At 41.1% G+C, this 21,341-nt stretch overlaps 1 protein-coding gene across 13 annotated transcripts in view; it reads left to right on the forward strand.

Annotated features, from left to right (window-relative positions):
- SLAIN1 (SLAIN motif family member 1) overlaps positions 1-21,341 on the forward strand; it is a 60,397-nt gene that overhangs the window by 25,941 nt on the left and 13,115 nt on the right. For 12 of the 13 annotated variants that reach the window (XM_055542724.1, XM_055542728.1, XM_055542725.1 and 9 more), the window contains 3 exons: positions 15,874-16,023; positions 17,268-17,417; positions 19,716-20,060. In XM_055542724.1, the coding sequence (XP_055398699.1) occupies positions 15,874-16,023; positions 17,268-17,417; positions 19,716-20,060 (645 nt within the window). The remainder of the gene's footprint in view (positions 1-15,873; positions 16,024-17,267; positions 17,418-19,715; positions 20,061-21,341) is intronic. The other variant, XM_055542720.1, reaches the window with a different exon arrangement.

Here is a 21,341-nt window from a genome sequence, read left to right on the forward strand (position 1 = left end):
AACCAAGTAACGATCAAAAAGTTTATCTAAGTAATATGAAACACCCAATAATGTGGCTCAGTTAATTTGGGGCCAGTTAATAAAAGCTTATCTTGCCTTAAGATTTTTGAATGTCCATAGCTATTGAATCAGGACAGGCCACACTTGAGCCTGGGTTTAGTTTTCACCCACAGTGTCACCCTGCACATCTGGCCATCTTGGGTCATGTTTCCCTGTGACTGTCTCTCATTTCCCCTGGGAAGATGTCCTAAGCAAATGTGAAGAGTGAAGAGATACTGCTTCTTTATGGAGTTTTTCCTCTTATCTTCATATGACATCAGTTCCCATTCTTGTCTCAGTTGTTATGATGGAGTGTTTCTCTCTAAATTTAGCCAGTGAAGAAGGAAGTTGTCAGCTAACCCAGTGCTCTGAAGGTGGCCTTTTTCATTAGCAAAAGCCACACAAATTGAACTGAGACGTTAAGAACCTTATCAAGTGTCCGTCACCTGGAGCCTGTCCAGTTTCTCCTTGCGTGGCCCGAGATGCTATCTCCATCAGCTCGTGTTTCCCGTCTTGAGGTGCTCTGTCAGATTCAGAACACAAAATTAAAACTGAGTCCATACGGTTCATTTTAGGTAAGCTTTGTAAAGGGTTCCCTTTCTTGTGGGAGAAGTAATCTGGAATCACGCTAAAATGTTTCTATGGAGACAGGGTCTCTTGACATTTGCCCTTATCTCTGTGTGCTGGAAATCGAAGCTGCATCGTCAGGGCCGTGTGCTTCCATCACAGCCTCGCTTTGCTTCGGGACTCAGGATAGCTCCAGCGTGTGCCTCATTATCGGGAAGGATGTTGAGCACAGGAAGTAACACACTAATAGGGACTGTGTTCCCGTGAAATGAACTTTCCATCCCTTTATATCCAGCAACATGGATGTTATTTGCCAGATATTCCCAAACAATCGCCCTTGCTTTTATTTTGCCAATTATGCATGTGTTTCTGTTTGGTTTAGTTTTGTTTTACATTTCTACCGTGATTAGAAATAAGCTTATTTATTAAAATAAGCATTAAGTTACATGACAGTACATAACATTTGTTATAATGGAGACATAATTGATATGCTATTTTGTTATCTACCCTAATGAGAAAAAATAGATTCTCCCAAAGCAGTTGTTTACTGCTTTTCACAAAGCTCTGATGATTGATTGCATTGTCTTTATGGCAGTAGAATTTTCTTTCGGTAGGTGCTCATCCTTGCTTCTTGGGGCCTCTGTGTGTTTAGTCACTCTTTTGTGTCTAACTCTTTGCGACTCCATGGACTGTAGCCCACCAGGCTCTTCTGTCCATGGGGTCTCCCAGGCAAGAATACTGGAGTGGGTTGCCATTTCCTCCTCCAGGGGATCTTCCCTGCCTCGGATCGAACCTGCATCTCTCGCATCGAAGACGGATTCTTTACCCACTGAGCCATCAGGGAAGCCCTGGAACCACTACGAAACAGTCAATTTCTGCAAGAATTTGTAGACACCTTTCCTGAGACACTAGGCCTTGATCAGAGATGATTCAGATGCTGAATCGTGAACTAAATATATGGAGCACTTGCTCAGTGCAGGCGCAGTGCTGAGGGCTGAGGGTGCAGTAGTGGGATGAGCTTTCCACCTGGCCTTTGGAGATGTGTCCTGTACAAGGAACGGCTGACACCGATAGCAGCTCTCGTTCTCTTTTTTTCCTTTCCCTCAACCACTGTCCTCAACCCTTTTGGCACCAGGGACTGGTGTCATGGAAGACAGTTTTTCCGCAGACCGGGGTGGGGGCGTTTTGGGGTGATTCAAGCACATGGCATCTATTGTGCACTGGATTTCTATTATCAGCCCCGCCTCAGATCATCAGGTGTTAGATCCCAGAGGCTGGGGGCCCCTGCCTTAAAACAAGCATCATGATGTTCAGGGGCCTGAGGGGGTGTGGCTGGGAAATGCTTTCCTGGGGATGTGACATGTCAAAGCCTCAGCAAAAGTTCGGCTGGTGATAGTGGGGGAGGAGGGCAGGGAGCAGCCCAGACCACAAGAGCTGCTGTAGGAAGGCCCTGAGACCGGACGGGGCTCGTGACATAAGAGGTGCTGGCAGACCATCGTGGTGGGAGTGGAGTGCAGGGAAGTGAAGAGAGAAAATGTAAGCTGAGTGACTCAAGAGACTAGGGTCGAGGATGGTTGGGAAGCATTTGAATAGTTTAGGCAAAGGAGTGGCGTGACTTTGGACAGGAAAGCCTCAAGGTATTGTCTGAATTGGCTTACACGACTGAGCGTTTTATGAAATCTGGCGAGATTTGGAAAGTTGAAATAGCGATTTTAGAAATTCTTTGGCATGTTAAAGTTAGGCTTTAGCATTTTCTTCAGATAATTCTTTAACTTGTTCAGTCACTGAGTTGTCTGATTCTTTGTGACTCCATGCACTACAGCATACCAGGTCCCCCTGGCCCTTTAGCTTAAACTTAAAAATGTTTCCTCCTGCTTCTCTCATTAACATCCTGAATTTCTTGTGTGACCTCCTTTGAGAGGCAGAAGTTTAACATGTGGCCACACACATCATTGTGCTTAATTTACTTTGAAAATATAAGGCGTTGATAGTCTCATGTATTTATAATACATGGCGCTTTAAACTAGTGTATAATGGCAAGTGTCATGTGTTTGATTTTTGGAGCTCCTGTCACTCTGTGTTGAATACTTGTGAGTTTATTATTTTTCCACTTCTTACAGCTGTAAGATTGTAGTTCAGTGAACTGGGGTGAGTGTTTAAAAGTATAAATCATATGACATTCAGGCTTTAGTCATCTTGTGTGTGCTTGTGTGTTCATATACATGTGTAAGTATGCACATGCAGTGTGACCATGTGTGATCTTCCATTTTCATTGCATTTTTGGATAATGAAGTGGAATCAGGAAAAGGATACTCTCGCAGTATGAGTTGCTAGTGTGTGCTGAAGTTGATGACCACAAGTGGTGGGGTGTCTCATCTTCAGGGTAAAACCAGGTATGTATTCTTACAGGAAGCAGAGAGATCTGATTGAGAAGCAGAGCTCGAGGCAATGCCAGGTGTCCATGTTAGACTCAGGAAGCGGGTAGGAGGAGTATTAGAGGAACTCTGAAAGCCTACTACCTTCCTCCCCTCAGAGAGAGAGACCTCTTTGCTTTGTGTGATTGGGAATCTCAGCCCCTCTGCTGCTCTGTGTCCAGGCACCTGTGGGGAGCTTGCTTATGGAACAGTCCACCTCTTTACGTCGTGGCTGTTGTCCGTTTTCTTAGAGGCAGCTTGGGCTAATACCTATACTAGTGCAGAAGAAACTCATGCTAGGTACCTGTTCAGATTAACTTAGTCTTTATTTATAAATAATGAACCAGCAATCAAGTCTCACTTGTGGTTTGAGAAAACTTAAGAGCATGAACAAAATAGATCAATGACTTTGTAGAAGGAAGTAACTATGGGAATTGAGAGATCAGTGTGTTCCGATTCAGGAGGGTAATACAGTTTTCAAACAAGAACAGCTTGCTCAGAAGAGCAGTGGTCAAAGTATCACTATTTTTAGCCATTTTTAACTTCTTGAAAGTACTGAAGTAAAAATGGAGAGGGCTAAGAACCAAGCCACTTCTCTGAATTAGGCAAAGGAATCTCCCCAAAAGAGAAAACTGAGAGAAGTTACAGGAGGAGAAGGGGACGACAGAGGATGAGATGGCTGGATGGCATCACCGACTCGATGGACATGAGTTTGGGTAAACTCTGGGAGTTGGTGATGGACAGGGAGGCCTGGCGTGCTGCGATTCACGGAGTCCCAAAGAGTCGGACACGACTGAGCAACTGAAGTGAACCGAGGGCATTTAGAGGACAGACTCAGAATCTCTTCTCTTTAACAGTTGTAGAAACAGGAACAGATAGTTTAAAGGAAGAAAGAATCAGTAAATAACGGAAGAAATTTTCTTTGAGCTGAAAAAAGACAAGCCCTCAGCATACACTAGGATAGATGAAAAAAGACCTTGACATCCTGATTTAATTCAGATTTTCCAGGGTTAAGGAGAAAATCCTAAAAATGTGCTAAGGAAGAAATAAGTTCTCTTCAACATTAGTAGACCTTAGACATTGCTTAAGTATTTAATTTTGGGTGCAAGATGGGGAATACTATCTTTAAAGTTTTGAGGGAAAGTTCATTTCAAACTGTAATTTTGTACCCAGGCAAATAATAAGTTATGGTGACAAGTGGAAGAAGTTTTTGAATCTGTGAAGACTTAGAAAATTGTACTTTATGTACCTTATTTTCATGATGGAAAAAGTAACAGGAAAAAGATGCATCAGTTCTCAAAAACATTGGCCACTGAGATGACCTAGGAGAAGGCAAGGAATATAAGAAAACGAGTTGACTCTGCAGGCTGGCAATGTTTGGTTCTAGTGCCAAACAATTACTTCTCTTTCTGCTTTTTTTTTTTTTTTTTTTGGTCCTTTCACAATGCTCAGTTCTCCAGTTAATGATACTTACTACACGAAAACACTGAAATGCCACATTTATGTGGCTTAACAGCCAGTGGTCACCTTAAAGCAGGTTTAGCACAGAACGAATTCATAGGAAACCTTGACAAAATTGAGATAGAACCATCAAATCTGCAGACAGAGGGTTGGAGAGGGTGAGCATGCCCTAAATGTCGAAACTTCTCACTGCAGGGAGTCAGGTACAAGCAAGCTGGTGGTTTGTCTACTTAAAGTTGCACTTACATGTGAATTACATAGTTGTTCTGAATTCCAAAGCAACACTCCTGGAAAAGGGATCTGGCTGTTTTGGACTTTTATGTATATTTTAATGTTCTTCTCCATGGAGATATTTTAATAAAATCATGGAGGTGTTTAGTTTTAGGGTCGAAAAATGTTTCTGCTTTGTCAAAACTTGGCTGTTTAGGTTTACTTTCTACCACCACTCAAGATTAGTAGGTCAGAGGCCTTTTCTGCCACTGGAATGTCGGCCACATATATTGTGTCCCTTCCTGACAGAAGAGGATCCTAGCTCATGAGATACTAGACAGGCAGGATGGTCCAGAATCCATTTCTAGCACTCTTCTCTTTTGGAACTTCTGCATGCTGTCTGTTGGCCTCCTGGGCTTGGATTCTTAGCACACTGTGTGTTCTTGGGCAGAAAGACTCTTATCGGTTATCTGGGCTTCCCAGGTGCCTCAGTGGTAAAGAATCCACCTGCAGTTCAGGAGACCTGGGTTTGATCCCTGGGTGGGGAAGATCCTGTGGAGAAGGGAAAGGCTACCCACTCTGGTATTCTTACCTGGAGAATTCCATGGATAGAGGAGCCTGGTGGGCTGACAGTCCATAGGATCACAAAGCGTCAGACAAGACTGAGCGACTAACACTTTCTTTAAAGTCTGTCCTTAGTGTTGGTTGGGGGGAACCCACTATATTGATGTGAGGTCATGTAGCTTGTTTCTTCATAGCCTCAGAATCGGTAACATCTTCCCTGTCTTATCACTGCCGTGTAGAACTTGAGAGTTGTTCTGACCAGCTGTTATGACTTGGCTCTCGTCAAAATTGAGAACAGCTGTGTGCAGTCCGCGTGACACCATTGCATCACTGACAGAGCCTTAAGTCACTCTTTTCCCTTGCTCTTTGCGGGTTCCGTTATTACTTTCACGTAGGCCCTCTTCTCACATTCTGTGGCCATCTTCACTGCCCTTAAATTTGATGTAAGCCATAGCAATCAGACCTGGGGGGAAAATGACTTCTCCGCAAGGGAATTTTTAAACATGCCTTTGAAGTCTAGTTACTACTAAGTTTAGATTTATTTTTAATCTCCCCTGTTAATTGCAGATGGCAAGTCTGATGATGATGATGACTTGTGAAGCTGTAGAGGTCACTCCAGCCCTGGATAACACTGGATTTGGTCCATGTGCACTTAAAGCTGGCAGCTTATCTTCAGTTCTGACCAGTGATTAAGTAGAAACAAGTTGACAATCCACAGAATTTCTCTTACCAGCCCTCATTTCCCAGCTGGACTTGTAGACCATTGTCCTGGTTAGAGAAGACCCGAGAAGGACCCAGTAGTAGCTGCGAGAGAAGAGTGTTCAGCATTTGGTCTCGGGACTGGTGAGGGTCTGAGAAGTAGCAAAGGCCTAATGCCTGAATCGTGATCATGAACCCTTTAACCAGGAATGTTAGTTTATCTATGAAGTTCAGATTAAGAGTGATTATGAAACTGATCCTTACAGAATAAATATTAAGTAATGCTCCTTCGTGGTGAAATTTTGTAAGTCGTATTCAACAAGTATTAAACGTTTATCTGCCAACCTTTGGGTATATACACCATCTTTTAGTTCCTTTCAAGGAACTAAATGTATTTGAAAGGAACCAATGTATTTAAAATCTTAATCCTAATGTTGCAGTTACTTTCTTGACCATCTCTGGGCATTATTTATATGGTTAAATGAACTCTTTCATTAGATGTTTCTTAATGGTGGCAGTCAGGTTTTTATAAATTATTTATAAACTATTACACTTGAATATAATTAGGAGTTTAAATACTGAGTATCAGCATGCTCTGGGATCATAGGTATATATATTATATTTATGTATAAAACATATATCATAATTTTAAATCATTACATTTGTCATCATAGGTAGAATGAACTGAACTTGTCGGAAAAGATTCAGGTTAACCTGGTAGGTTTTTCTAGCTGTAATTGGAAGATGGAGAGACTTGGGTTTGAGGAGTAACTTCCTCTGATTAGGTAGCCTGTAAGAGTACACCAATTAAGGACCTCATCATCTGGTTCTTTAATCTTTCTGTGAATCCACTGGCACATGCATATGAGTTGAATCCTCTTTACTTTGTATTTGGGAAAGAGCACTAATGATCACCTATTTCAGAGTAGCAATAGGACCTCCTAGATCCCGTATGCTTGTTTATCAGGCCATGGAGAAATTAATGCTACTGAAGACCACCAAGTAATAACAGTGGATCAGATAAGCCACAAGCCATGATGTTACTACTCCAGGGGCCTGGCACAGGTGGGAGCCAAGTCAGCAACGCTTACATCCTGTTAACTTAAGTCCAGAAAACCTTCACCTCTGTCTGTGCAGTCAGTTTGTAATAGTGAACCTGTGAAATGCTGTATTTGCCCATGGTTTTTAATCCCCATGTTTAAGCTTAGTCCAAACATTTGAGTACATCTGTGTGCCAAGCATTTCTACAGACTGTGGATACATAAAGCTGTAATATGATCACCTAGGAAGTTTATTCTGGAGAGGATGGTTTGTGAAAACAGAGCTCTTCCTGCCCCAGTGACTTGTGGGCTTGGATCAAAATGCTGTGGTCTGGATACAGCTTCTTGCCAATACGAGAAGAGTTAATGTCGCCCGTCCTTCAGTGATCCTGGAGCCCCCTGTAACTGGTATTAGTAAAGGGCTGTGTAGTTGAATTCCTCAGCTTGGCTTAAAACTGAGGGCTGCCTGTTTGCTAAGTTGTTTCAGTCATGCCTGACTCTTTACAACCCTATGGACTGTAGCCTGCCAGGCTCCTCTGACTGTGGGGATTCTCCAGTCAAGAATACTGGAGTGGGTTGCCATGCCCTCCTCCAGGGGATCATCCCAAACCGGGGATTGAACCCGTGACTGTTGCATCTCCTGCACTGGCAGAGGGGTTCTTTACCACTATCTCTGTCTGGGAAGCCCTGAGGGCTGCCTACCTGTTGTATAAAAGAATAAAATAGGAAGGATTGAGTGTGTGTTAATCTCTCCTTGTTTCCTTTTCCTCTGCTTTCTGGGACTCTATGGGAAAGAACATCATTATTTAAGAGTCAGAGATATGATTTAGGAGCCTGTGGTTTTGAAGAAATAGTATTTCTTAGAAAATCTGTCATTTGGGACATTTGTTTCCTCTGAGATAGTCTTTGGGTAAATAATTGAGAACTGTTGACCTATCCTGGTCAAACCATTGAAGGGTCAAGATTCACTACTTTGTTTGAGTTGGTAACAGCTGAGGAAAGATTAAGCCTGGGGACTCATTTAAATGAGCTATAATGTAAAAAGCATACGCATCATTTTGAGAAGAGAGGCTAAACTGCCTAAGTATTAGGAAAAGTGGATCATTTCTGTATCTTCCTTTCTTCCACCCAGCTTCCAGGACATTTTCCCTCAGAATTTAATAAAATGTCTTTGCCTCAACTTGCTGTCACTTTTCTGTCAGTTCAGTCACTCAGTTGTGTCCGACTCTTTGCGACTCCATGTATTGCAGCACGCCAGGCCTCCCTGTCCATCACCAACTCCTGGAGTTCATTCAAACTCACGTCCATCAAGTCGGTGATGCCATCCAGCCATCTCATCCTCTGTCGTCCCCTTCTCCTCCTGCCCCCAATCCCTCCCAGCATCAGTCTTTTCCAATGAGTCAACTCTTCGCATGAGGTGGCCAAAGTACTGGAGTTTCAGCTTTAGCATCAGTCCTTCCAAAGAACACCCAGGACTGATCTCCTTTAGAATGGACTGGTTGGATCTCCTTGCAGTCCAAGGGACTCTCCAGGAGTCTTCTCCCACACCACAGTTCAAAAGCATCAATTCTTCGGCGCTCAGCTTTCTTCACAGTCCAACTCTCCTTTTCTGTAGTTTTCCTTAAAAAAATGTTCTGTGGTTTGTGAATACATGCTGCAGACTTCTGTCACACTTGCCACAGCCCTGCCTGTTACCCTCCTACGATCACACCTTCTCTTCCAACTAGAACACAGGAACACAAGAATGCTACACAGATTTGCTCCAGGTCTGAGAACTAGCAGCTGGCAGAATGGAGACTGGAACTCTGGTGTCCAGTGTCTTTCAGTCTTGTGTGTCTTTACTACAGCATGTTAGGAAAAAATGACAGTGAAGAAGCATGCTATCGGCCATTATTGTTATATCTCAACCTCTGACATACCCTTGCAATAGAATATTAATCCTATGTATTTATAAGAGGAAATATTAAAAAACTGGTATGTGTATTATTAGTCCAAGGGTTGGCAAATTATGGCCATATCTGGCCTCCTACCTGTTTTTGTATGGCCTCTTTCACATTTTAAAATGGTTGAAAAAAATTAAAAGAACAGTATTTCATGACCCATATTTTCTATTAAATTCATCTCTTGGTATATAGAAAGTTTTGTTGGTGCATAGCCATAGTCACTCATGTGTGTTTTGTCTATGGCTAACTTCATGCCATGATGGTAGAGTGGGCAGAGTTGAGTGGTTGCAGCACAGACCTAATGGTGGCAAAGCCTGAAATGTTTACTGCCTGGCCCTTTACAGAAAATGTTTGCCAGTTCTTGTGTTGGCCTGTTGCTGTGGTCTCTGACTTTTGTTGGCATTGAACACAGCCATGTAGCCCTTCCAGACTGCCATCTAACTCCTCTTACTAAGATTGTACCCTGGATCTCTCAAATTCCCTAGTGGCAAATAACCTTCAGTCACTAGAGTTTTTATTTTTTCCCTTACTATATATAACAAGTGGTCACTCTGACATTTCTATGGATAATACAACCACCACAGTTCAACTGTCTTAACCCAATAGGACATAAATGCCCTTTAGAGAATCATGAAGAGGACACTTGCTAATGTCATGTGTTCTATTTAGGATTGCCTATTGAGATTAGTTTTCTTCCAGAGAGATGCTGTCTAGACTCGCCTACATGATAGCTTATACTTGTCCCAAGTCATTACCACTTCACAGATTCTTTATTCCAGCCTCTGCCTTCTCAGCATGTTTGTTGCCTTTTAATTTACAGATAAGAGGCCACAAAACCCACCTTCATCTCCTGCCGCCTCTGCTGGTTCTCCCTTTCCCACACTTAAATGCTCCTTCCTTAAGCCTCTTCTCTTTTCCTTGCTTACAGTCTCATCGGGTGCTTTCGTTCATGCCTGTGGCTTCACCTAACAGTTACTTGTTGATGTCCTCTGGTCTCTCTGTCTCTAGCCCTCTCTCCTGAATTCTGACTCTACTGGGCACCAGCATGTAGGCATGTCCTTGAATTCAGTTCATTTTTTCTTAAGCATGCTTGTCTCATCTCCCCCATTTTAGTGGATGACATCTGTGTCTTAGAATCCGTGATGTTGGCCTTGCCTGCCTTCTTTCCTCTGCTGCCTGTATTCATTGAGTCACCAGGTATCTCCACTTCAGCTTAGGTGTCACTTAACACGTTCTCACCTTGTGTTCTGCTAATACTTAATTTGGTGCCTTGTGAGGTCTCTACCAGCTCCGCTGTGAAGCCTCCTAACCAGTCTCCCAGTCATCAGTCTCTATCCAATTAGTGCATCATCTGTATGGCTGTTTATGCCATCATAAAATAGCATAGCTGGTCATGACTTTCTCCTTTACAAAGTCAAAACACTAATTAAATATTAAAGCCAATACTGTATACTAGCAGTCGCCAACCTTTTTGGAACCAGGGACAAGTTTCCTGGAAGACAATTTTTCCACAGACTGGAAGTGGGGGGGCTGGTTTCAGTTTGATTCAAGTGCCTTACCTTTATTGTGCGCTTTATTTCTGTAGTTACTACATCAGTTCTGCCTCAGATCACCAGGCATTCGATCCCGGAGGCTGGGGAACCCTGCTGCCTGTGACAGGACATAAACGGATCCTCCCAGCGTCTCTCGCCCTGATTCTTCTCCACATTCCCTTTGCTTCTGTCCTAACATTGGCCATCTCCTGAATATGCATCTCTTGTTCATGTCTCTGTGGCTTTGCATGTGTGATGCAGTTGAGCAGTTACTGGGAAGCACTCTTATAGTTCTTCAGCCGGTCTCAAGATGGACTGACATGTCTCGACTCATCTTTGTCTTCAAAGATACAGTAAATTGTAGTTATAACAGGTTTAAGAAAGTTGGCAGAATCATTTAGATGTGAAAGTAGGAATGGTAGAATGGTTTGAAACAGGGGAATATTAGTAAAGCTGCCAAGATTTTAGCCACATTGAACGTTTATGTGTTGGACATTGTATTAGGTACTCAACTGGCTCTGTCTATAATGAGGGGAAAGTGTGAAAATGATGGTTTCCACAGTATAGTGTTGCTTTATTTTGAACTTTTTTAGGTTGATGCATACTGTCCTTTTGAGGATTATCACTAGGATTTTCACATTAGATCAGTTATTCTTTTTATGTGAATTAAGCCATGCTGAATTCTTAGATTTTGATTATATGCATGGATATATATATGTGTGTGTGTGTGTGTGTGTGTGTATATATATATATATATATATATACAACAAAAATTCGAATATTTACAATGAGTCTAAGCAAAGATGATCAAGATACTGAGTGTCATTATTTCTGGAAATATTTTTGTTAGGAATATTTAGTGTGGAAAATTTTAAATATTTACATTCTTTTTTAAACCTCTCCCATTACCTATTCTTTATGATTTTTCTTGACATTATCACCACTGGAGCATTTATCAAATTGATTTTTGCAGAGGAAGTCATACTTTGCTTAATGATGTATAAAAAATAGCTTCACAGATAGAGTGTAATTTATTTTTTTAAGTTAGACAACTTTGAAGGTGTACATAAAATAACTTGACAGGCCATTAGACACTCAAACTAGCTTCTCTAGGAAGATGAGGGATCCATCCACAATTTAGTATTGCTACTTTGTCACATTTATTTCAATAGAAAATGCTTATTAGATAGAAGGTGGCAAAGTTGAAAGCTTCAGTTCAGTTGCTCAGTCGTGTCTGACTCTTTGCGACCCCATGAATCACAGCACACCAGGCCTCCCTGTGCATCACCAACTCCTGGAGTTCACCCAGACTCATGTCCATCGAGTCAGTGATGCCATCCAGCCATCTCATCCTCTGTCGTCCTCTTCTCCTCCTGTCCCCAATCCCTCCCAGCATCAGAGTCTTTTTCCAGTGAGTCAACTCTTCGCATGAGATGGCCAAAGTACTGGAGTTTCAGCTTCAGCATCATTCCTTCCAAAGAAATCCCAGGGCTGATCTCCTTCAGAATGGACTGGTTGGATCTCCTTGCAGTCCAAGGGACTCTCAAGAGTCTTCTCCAACACCACAGTTCAAAAGCATCAATTCTTCGACGCTCAGCCTTCTTCACAGTCCAACTCTCACATCCATACATGACCACAGGAAAGACCATAGTCTTGACTAGACAAACCTTTGTTGGCAAAGTAATGTCTCTGCTTTTGAATATGCTATCTAGGTTGGTCATCACTTTTCTTCCAAGGAGTAAGCGTCTTTTAATTTCATGGCTGCAGTCACCATCTGTAGTGATTTTGGAGCCCCCAAAAATAAAGTCTTGACACTGTTTCCACTGTTTCCCCATCTATTTCCCATGAAGTGATGGGACCAGATGCCATGATCTTCATTTTCTGAATGTTGAGCTTTAAGCCAACTTTTTCACTCTCCACTTTCACTTTCATCAAGAGGCTTTTGAGTTCCTCTCCACTTTCTGCCATAAGGGTGGTGTCATCTGCATATCTGAGGTTATTGATATTTCTCCCGGCAATCTTGATCCCAGCTTGTGCTTCTTCCAGCCCAGTGTTTCTCATGATGTACTCTGCATATAAGTTAAATAAGCAGGGTGACAATATACAGCCTTGATGTACTCCTTTTCCTATTTGGAACCAGTCTGTTGCTCCATGTCCAGTTCTAACTGTTGCCAATACCAATTGTATTCTTAACAAGAAAGCTTTAGAAACTCTTTAGATGTGGGCAGTGGGGTACAGGACAGGGGATAAGGGTACGAGTGAGATAATCTGTAGTACCTTCCAGATGTTGTATTTGGTGAAAGCCACTGCACTACTTGAGAAAGGAAGAGAGCAACACAGTTAAAGTGGTCAGTGACCACCACAAGCCTGCTGGTGATGCTCAGAGCAAGCTGGCTGAGGGCGGCATGGGTGGCTGGAAGTTGGTGAAGGAATAGATGTGATGCTTTAGCAAGAGATGGCCAGGGTATTGATCAAGGAAGTGGCTGTAGGACCACACGGTGCAGACAGAAAAGTGTTCTGGTGGAAAGTTGAACTTAGGTATTTAGGGATGAACGACTTGCCAAGTCAAGACTTGCCAAAAAAGTCTGTTTAATCCAAGTTGAAGAAGCCCTTTACTTAAAACTCTGGAGTAGGAAGATAGGAATATTAGCTGTTTAGAAGTTTATCACTCATTTTGGCCTTCATCAAAAAATTGTCTTGCTCCTTTCTTCAGTTCACTCACTCAGTCATGTCTGACTCGTTGCGACCCCATGAACTGCAGCACGCCAGGCTTCCCTGTCCATCACCAAATCCCAGAGCTTGCTGAAACTCATGTCCATTGAGTTGGTGATGCCATCCAACCATCTCATCATCTGTCATCTCCTTCTCCTTCTGCCTTCAATCTTTCCCAGCATCAGGGTCTTTTCCAATGAGTCAGTTCTTCGCATCAGGTGGCCAAAGTGTTGGAGCTTTTAGGACTGATTTCCTTTAGGATTGACTGGTTTGATCTCCTTGTAGTCCAAGGGACCCTCAAGAGTCTTCTCCAAAATCACAGTTCAAAAGCATCAGTCCTTGGACACTCGGGTTTTTTTATGGTCCAACTCTCATATCCATATGTAGATTCTTAGGGTCATTCTGATCATCATATTAAGCCTCTCAAATAATTTGACATCCTTATATGCAGAAAATCCATTAAATTAATTGGAAAAAGCAAAACTGCCTTGTGAAAAGTTCTTTTGTTTGTTTCTAATCTCTATGAAAATGCTTCCCGTTAAAGTTGTTGCAGTTCTTCAGCTACAGAGTGAAGAATAACTGGGATGCAGTGGCTTCCACTGTCCTCCCCTCTCCTCCTCCACCACAACCTGGGCACTAATACAACATCATTGTTTTGTTTGCTCGCCTCCGCAACAGTTCTCCTCCCTTTTCTTAAAATCCTCCATGCCGAGAGGACAATGCAGGGCTTTCTTTCTCGCAATAGATGCTAATTGTGTTCTTAGTTGGGATCTTGCTGTCATAGCCACAATCACTGTGCCATTATGCTGGGTGGCTGGGTCACAGAAGTCATTGTGCAGAGTAATGAATGCTGTTTAGTTGTGATGCGTTGTCGCCTGCATCTGTGGGTGAGAACACGCAGTCACTGTGATCTGGTGAGTGATCAGACTGGTGTGACAGAACATCATCTGTTAAGCAGGTGAGCAGTCACAAAGAGAAGTTGGGTGTTTCTTTTTTCTTTAGTATAGAATTGTTAATGAGCAACTTTGAAGGTATGAAACAAACTGCATAGTGGGTGTTGCATCTTAACTGCTATCTCTCAGTGTATCTGGGGCTCAGTTTACATATCTGGTGGTTTAGGGCAAGGAAAACCAGCTCTGCACATCTCTGCTCTGGGCAGGTTGGGAAGGACTCCTTAACCCCCAGAGAATTGCATGTTGGATAAGGGTCGTGACTGGTGTCAACCAGGAACGTGGCTTCCTGGCAGAGTCCAGTTCTTGAAAAGTGTGGATTCTGAAAACGGAATTGCTGAATGCAAATTCCTCAGCTAGTTCTTCCATCTACATAGGGAACAGGTACTTCTGTAGTTGTTCATATGGGATGTACTATTTCTCAATAATTCTTGCTGAAGTAACAGGAAGCATTTTCCTCTTGTAAATAACCTTGGTGATATTTTGCAAGGACCTCACCAGCCCTGGGATTGAAGCTCGTTAAGTTTCTTGCCTGCCCACAGCCCACAGCTTCTTCTTTTCCACCCCACTGCCCCCCATTTTTGAACACTTTTCAGCTATTTGCTCATTAGCATCGCTCATTAAAAGTGTCCTGGGGAGTGCATTTCAGAGCAGTCCTTTTTATACATGTTTCTTCAAGTTTTGTCAGATTTCCAGCAAATATAACCAAGTTACTGCTTAAAGTGAAACTTAATTTAATTTATATTTTTTATGGAGAAGGGAAATATGTTAATTAGGACGTGTGAGATAATGTACAGTTAGATCACCTGCCCATGCAGGTACATTCCTCCTTGTTCCTTGCCTGTTCAGCTGCTAAGTTGTGTCCGACTCGTCGCGACCCCATGGACTGTAGCCCACCCAGCTTCTTTGTCCGTGAAGTTCCCCAGGCAAGAATACTGGAGTGGGTTGCCATTTCCTTTCTTCCGTATTTTATAGTATTAATTTAATAATATGTGTAATCCTACCTTTAAAAGTTACGTAAATAACATGTTCAGTGCAGAAAATTTGGAAAATATTTTTTTATGAAGAAAAAAATCCAACAGATTATCAATTATCTCTATGCCTGCTATCTAAAATAACTATCAGTAAGTTTTGGTGTATATACACGCTTGTGGTATTTTTATAGATCATTTTTCCATAAAATTTGTTTTGGCCTCAAGCCCATTCAGAAATGTGGTAGTCATTTTAAGTTTCTTCCATAATCCATGAACAAGTTTTCATAAAAATATTTATGTTAATATTAAATGGATTGAAAATAAACCTTAGGAAAAAACTATAGGACCATTAACAGTTAATATTAAAAGAACTGTTTCTGTAATTATAAAGATAAATTGCTTTGAGTTTTTCTTTTGACCTTAACATTTTATATTATTAAAACATTTAAGTTTTTTGTGCAGAAATAGAAAAACAGAAAACATTCATAATGAGGAAATTCAAGACAAATTTTCACTGTTACATAGACATACTGATTGTGATCAAGGTCCTTCTGATTGGTTTGTTCTTCATGGTGGTAGAAATAGGACCCTTATTCACAAATAGCCCATTTTTACATATTTTTCCCCAAGATAAATGAGAGGCAGTTAAGAGTGAAAAGTTGCTGTGTCTCTTCATTTTTTTTAACCTCTTCCCTTTCTCTCTCTGACCAGTCCACGTTTGCTTCTGTATGGCTAACTGCTGCTGTTTATTTTCTGCTTCTGTGACAGCCAGCCGATGGCGAAGTCTCTTCCCTTCAAATGTCTCACTGGCTTTTCCTTATAGTCCTGTGGCGAGACTCAGCCCTTATAGCAATGGCATTAATACTCCCAGCTTCTCTAAAACCTCAAATAAAGCAATACTAACACCTGAAAGAACAGGTAATATTTCAACTTCTTGATTAGCTGCTTACTTTGTGAATCGGTCACCAAACACAGCTTAAAAAATAATCCACCTTTCATTGCAAAGCTCGAGGGTAATTTTATCATGATGGGGAGTTTGCTGCATACCTACTTTGTTCGAAAAAGGCTAGCATTAATTTATACTTTAATATCATTAATCTGCTCTTCATTTTGTATAGCAGGCAGCTTTCCCTCCTTATCAAATGTGTATATTACATATATGTATTTCCAAATGTGCTTTTAAAATTAAATGTCGAACAAAATAGAGGTAATTTCATTATGGTTGAAGATTATAAGACTTTTATATCTTGTTTAAAAACTTTTTGATCACTTTTTAAGTCAGGGTTATATAGAAAGAATAGTCATAGTAGCTTTTTATGTGATGGCCGTCTCAACAGTTTCTTCATTGTTTGAGCACTGGTGTGATTCCATTCTTATAATTTTCTCTCTTGGGTCCTTTCTTCCTTGGTTGTCTTATCTCAAGTCACTACTTACTTTCATGAGTGACTTCTAGTCTCCTGTGGGGACTCTGTCATCACAGATAGAGTGGTCAAGGTTTATGAAGGTTTTGTGTGTGCTTTTGTGTGGACGTGTGCCTTTTATGTATGATATTCTTATCCATGTGTGGCACTGCTGTTTGCACCTGTTTAAAAAATGTACCAGATTAAAATTTATTTTAAAATATATAATCCATTATTACCAGCAACAGGAGTGTCTGATTATTAATTGGACGTGTACAGCATGTGCCTCTTAATGCCTGTAGGTATATAGTTAAGCTAATAGGATGCAGGTTTAGCATGATTGATTTTTCTTGTCTTATGGTGGTAAAAAATACACGTAACGTGAAATCTACTGAAATCTACCTTCTTGATAGTTTTTTGTAGTGTACAGCAGAGAGTGGTTTTTTGAACTATAAAAACTCAATTTGAAAAACAGAAAATGAGTGGTTTTGTGTATATGAATTACAAACACATGAAAACATGCATATTGTCTTGCCATTGTCTTGTCACAGTGGTGTGCTGGTCATTTTTTTTGGTGACTTATGAAAACAGGAAAAATACAGAGGAGTCTCTTTTTTTTTCTTTTTTTATATATCCATCGGCCACTCTGTGTCCTGTGATTGGAGAATGCCTTGATTTGCTGACTGTTGATGTATAAACTGTAAAGCACTTACAGATATCAGTTCTTTAGAGTTAATAACAAACGTGTTTCCTTGTTTTTAGGTTACACATCCAGGGGCTCCCCTCTCAGTCCCCAGTCATCCATAGACAGTGAGCTGAGTACTTCCGAGCTGGAAGATGATTCTATCTCCATGGGATACAAGTTACAGGACCTCACAGATGTTCAGATCATGGCTCGTCTGCAAGAAGAAAGTATGTTCCTCTTTTTAAACTAGAAAATGTCTTACACTAGAGGCTTCTACTTGAAATCTAAGATTTCAGGCATTTCTCCCCCAGGTAATGGGCAAACAGTTCTATTCTTTCTCTTATACCATCCTACTCTGGAGGTGGAGCAATTAATTAAGTGCTTCTCCGTCTCATGACCATTGTAAAATATTGAGATATACTCCAGCCAAAAGACGTGGATGTAAAAACATTGCCAGTAGAGCCACTGTGGAAACAGTGTGCCAGTTTCTTAGAGTAACTGCCATTTCTATAAGGCCCAGCACATCGTATTCTTGGGCATTTATCCTAGAACGATGGAAACTTGTGTTCAAAAACACAAAAATATGTACATGAATGTTCATAGCAGCTTTATTTATAATAATAGCTAAAAACCAGAATGATCTCTGATGTCCTTCAATAATAAGTGGCCATCAAGCTGGGATACCTCCATACTGTGGAGTACTACTCAGCAAGAAGAAAGAAGAAAGTCTGATAGACGTACCATCTTGGGTGTATCTCCAGGGAATTATGCTGAGTGAAAATGATGCCCCAGTTTGCATACTGTATAATTCCCTTTAGATAACATTTTGGAATGACATTTTAGAAATGGATGGCATAATAGTGGCTGTTGGGCTCAGGGACGTGGGACATGATGTGGGCTCTCAGGAGGGAGGTGGGCATGGTTATAAGAGGGCAGCATGAGGGATTTGGGGAGCCTGTAGCAGTTTGGAGTGTGGTGGTAGTTATACCAGTCTACAGGTGATAAAATTGTATAGAATTTAATACGAACACATGTACATATATATAAATAATACTGGGAAAATCCGAATCAGATGGGTTTGTATAACTGCCAGTATTTTAGTTGTCCTTTTATGCTATGATTTTGCACAGTGATACCATCAAGGGAAAGTGGGCAAAGTGCACAAAAAATCTCTGTTATTCCCAAGAACTACATGTGAGTGTGCAGTTATCTTAATAAAAATTCAACTAAAAATGCCTTCTCAGATGCAAACTTTTTAATATATATAGAGTGGATAAAGAACAAGAACCTGCTGTATAGCAGAGGGAACTATCTCAGTATCCTGAGATGAGCCATAATGAAAAAGAATCACTTTGCCATGCAGTAGAAATTAACAAAACATTGTACATTAACTATATTTCAATAAAAAACATACATTTCTCAAGATAGATAATTATGGAAGAGGAGATAATTAGAAATGGGACCGTTTAGAGGATAATTGGAAATGGTTGTGCAATAAAGTTACAGCTAGTAATCAGAGAGTGAACAACTTCCATGGTATTAATGGTATCAAAAAGCAAAAGAAGATGTAGATCACAGAACTGGGCTAAGCTTATTTTGGAGTTAGCTTCTCAGGCCAACATAAATAGAAATAGCCAAGTATCATTTGGGCAAAAACAGTTTCCTGCTTTTAGAATTGAGCAAGGCTGCTATGAGAAACACTATATTTCTTGTGCAGGATTAAATAAGATAACATTTTGAAAGGAAAAGTGATTATTTTATATTCTGTAACAGTAAACTGACAGTAACTCTTTCTAAAAAATAGGCAGCTGAGAGATGAGATGTCAGCCTCAGGAGTTAAGTAGTCAGGCACAGGCCACTTTAAAAAAAGTTGTGAGTTGGCAGTGAGATAAATAAGTAGACTTGCAGGTTGACTGTTTTTAGATGACTGTCACTGAGGATGACCCCAGAAACTACTGAAGTTTTGAAGTGTCAGCATGCTTTGAAAAAGGTAATATTAGTAACAAAAAGAACAAGAGAAGTGACCTTGTTAGGAAAATATTGTGCCTTAGGTTTTGAACTTTCCTTTGACTTTGAAAGCTGGGGTGGGGAGCAGAAGGAGCGCCTACATGGGCAGAGAGTTGATTTTTTGAATTGTCTTAACTCACAGTTAACTGCTCCTAATGATGATGAATAGGTTTTCCTAAGCACCCTTCCTAAGCATCTCTCCATATTTCATCAGGAATTGCTTAGGGATATTGACAGACACTGATTGATGAACTGGAGCCATGTATTTAATCATCCCTAGAATTAGGACAGTTTTTTTTTTTCCCCTAAAACAGGATAGTCTAGTATTAGCTGTCTGTTTGGTAGGTAAATGTGTCTATTTTCTTGGGTTTTAATAAACTAAGAGCAAGACAGCAGGTCTCCATTTGAATTGTGTGCTTGGCACGAATTTTCCTGCAATATTTGATGAACTAGAACTCAATAATTAAGCCAAACTGAAATGCCTCCTAAGGTAATAGTATTTCCTGTTGTTCTTACAGGTCTCAGGCAAGACTATGCTTCTACTTCAGCATCTGTGTCGAGACACAGCTCCAGTGTGTCACTGAATTCAGGAAAAAAAGGGACATGTAGTGATCAAGAATATGATCGATTCAGCCTGGAGGACGAGGAGGAATTCGATCATTTGCCACCACCTCAGCCCCGTCTTCCAAGATGTTCCCCTTTCCAAAGAGGAATACCCCATTCACAGACTTTCTCCAGCATTCGGGAGTGTAGGAGGAGCCCCAGTTCCCAGTATTTTCCTTCAAATAATTACCAGCAGCAACAGTATTATTCACCTCAAGTCCAGACTCCAGATCAGCAGCCAAATAGGACCAATGGAGGAGGTAGGTTGTATGCCATTTTGGTATCTGATATGCTTAGATCTTTCCTTTGTGGCCAAGAAATAGATTTTAAGGTCAGTGTAAATAATGGGTAAATGTTTCCGAGGTGAACTTAAGTACAGCCTCAAGGCCTTACCAGTTCAGTTGATGTACACTTAAGTCTGTGATTGATCTGCTTTTGATTACGTGTCTCAGACTTAGAGATTTACAGCTTCAAGAAAACCTCTGTGATGTAACAGATGGAGTCAGAAATGGGAAGCATCTTTACGTTGCGCCTGGTATAAGTATAGTGCGGCAGGGTTGTGGGAGTTGAGGGGCTCGTGGAAGAGCTTCATAGAGTTGGAGGCACAGAGCTGCACCCTCCCTTGTCTTTCTTGAAACCCCTCGTCTCTCCCCACCTGCCTTTGGCTCAGAGCGCTGGATGGTGAGCCTGGACGACGGTGCTTGGCGAGGCTGCTGCTCGTGCACGTGGAGACCTAGGGGATGCTGGGGTGTGCTTTCCCCTGACTTCTTGACATCTAGAGTTAGGTCTGCACAGCAGTGCGGATATGGAGGCTGAGGTTGTGTGTGGTAACAGCAAGGTGATGTGTCCTGATGTCAACACAGAGGGTTGGAATATATGTTATTCTCTTTTGTATTTTTTTTCTACCTCCCTCTTCATCATTTATCTTCCTTCCTCACTCCCAGGAGTTATAGATCATGACTGCCAAGAACTATATGGAGAATAATCATGTGATATTTTAGCCTGGTATGTTTTTACGATAATGATCAGTCCAACCCTCACACACAAATCCTGTAGCGTAAGGAGAAACAAGCCATATTTATAGACTTATATTTTTGAATTATTATATAGTACCATTTCTCACACCTGGGCCCAGAAATGATCATTTAAGCAAGTTATTTAAAAATGTTGCAAGGGCAGCAGATACAAATTGTACTAGTCATCACCTGCCAGCATGTACAAAGTTTTTACTTTATCTTCCTCTGTACTTGTAATTTTCATGCTAATTGAGAGATCATTTGAACATATTTAAGGTTTAATAGTTAGAACTTATCTCTGTTTAATACTTTCAGATTTCAAATCTAAAAGAAAACTGTGGTAGGTAAAGTGACTGCCACTGATGACCAATTTATTAAAGCTCATAATACCAAAGACAGTAACTACCGGATCATTAAAACTGCGGGAGAGAGCACCCAGAGTTGTTCCCATGAAGGGTTTTTTTTTTTTTTTTTGTCACATCCTGCCTATCCAGTAGATGCTCCCTCTGCATCTTGATTAGTATT

The sequence above is a fragment of the Bubalus kerabau genome, chromosome 12, assembly GCF_029407905.1.
Source record: "Bubalus kerabau isolate K-KA32 ecotype Philippines breed swamp buffalo chromosome 12, PCC_UOA_SB_1v2, whole genome shotgun sequence".
Taxonomy (NCBI): domain Eukaryota; kingdom Metazoa; phylum Chordata; class Mammalia; order Artiodactyla; family Bovidae; genus Bubalus; species Bubalus kerabau.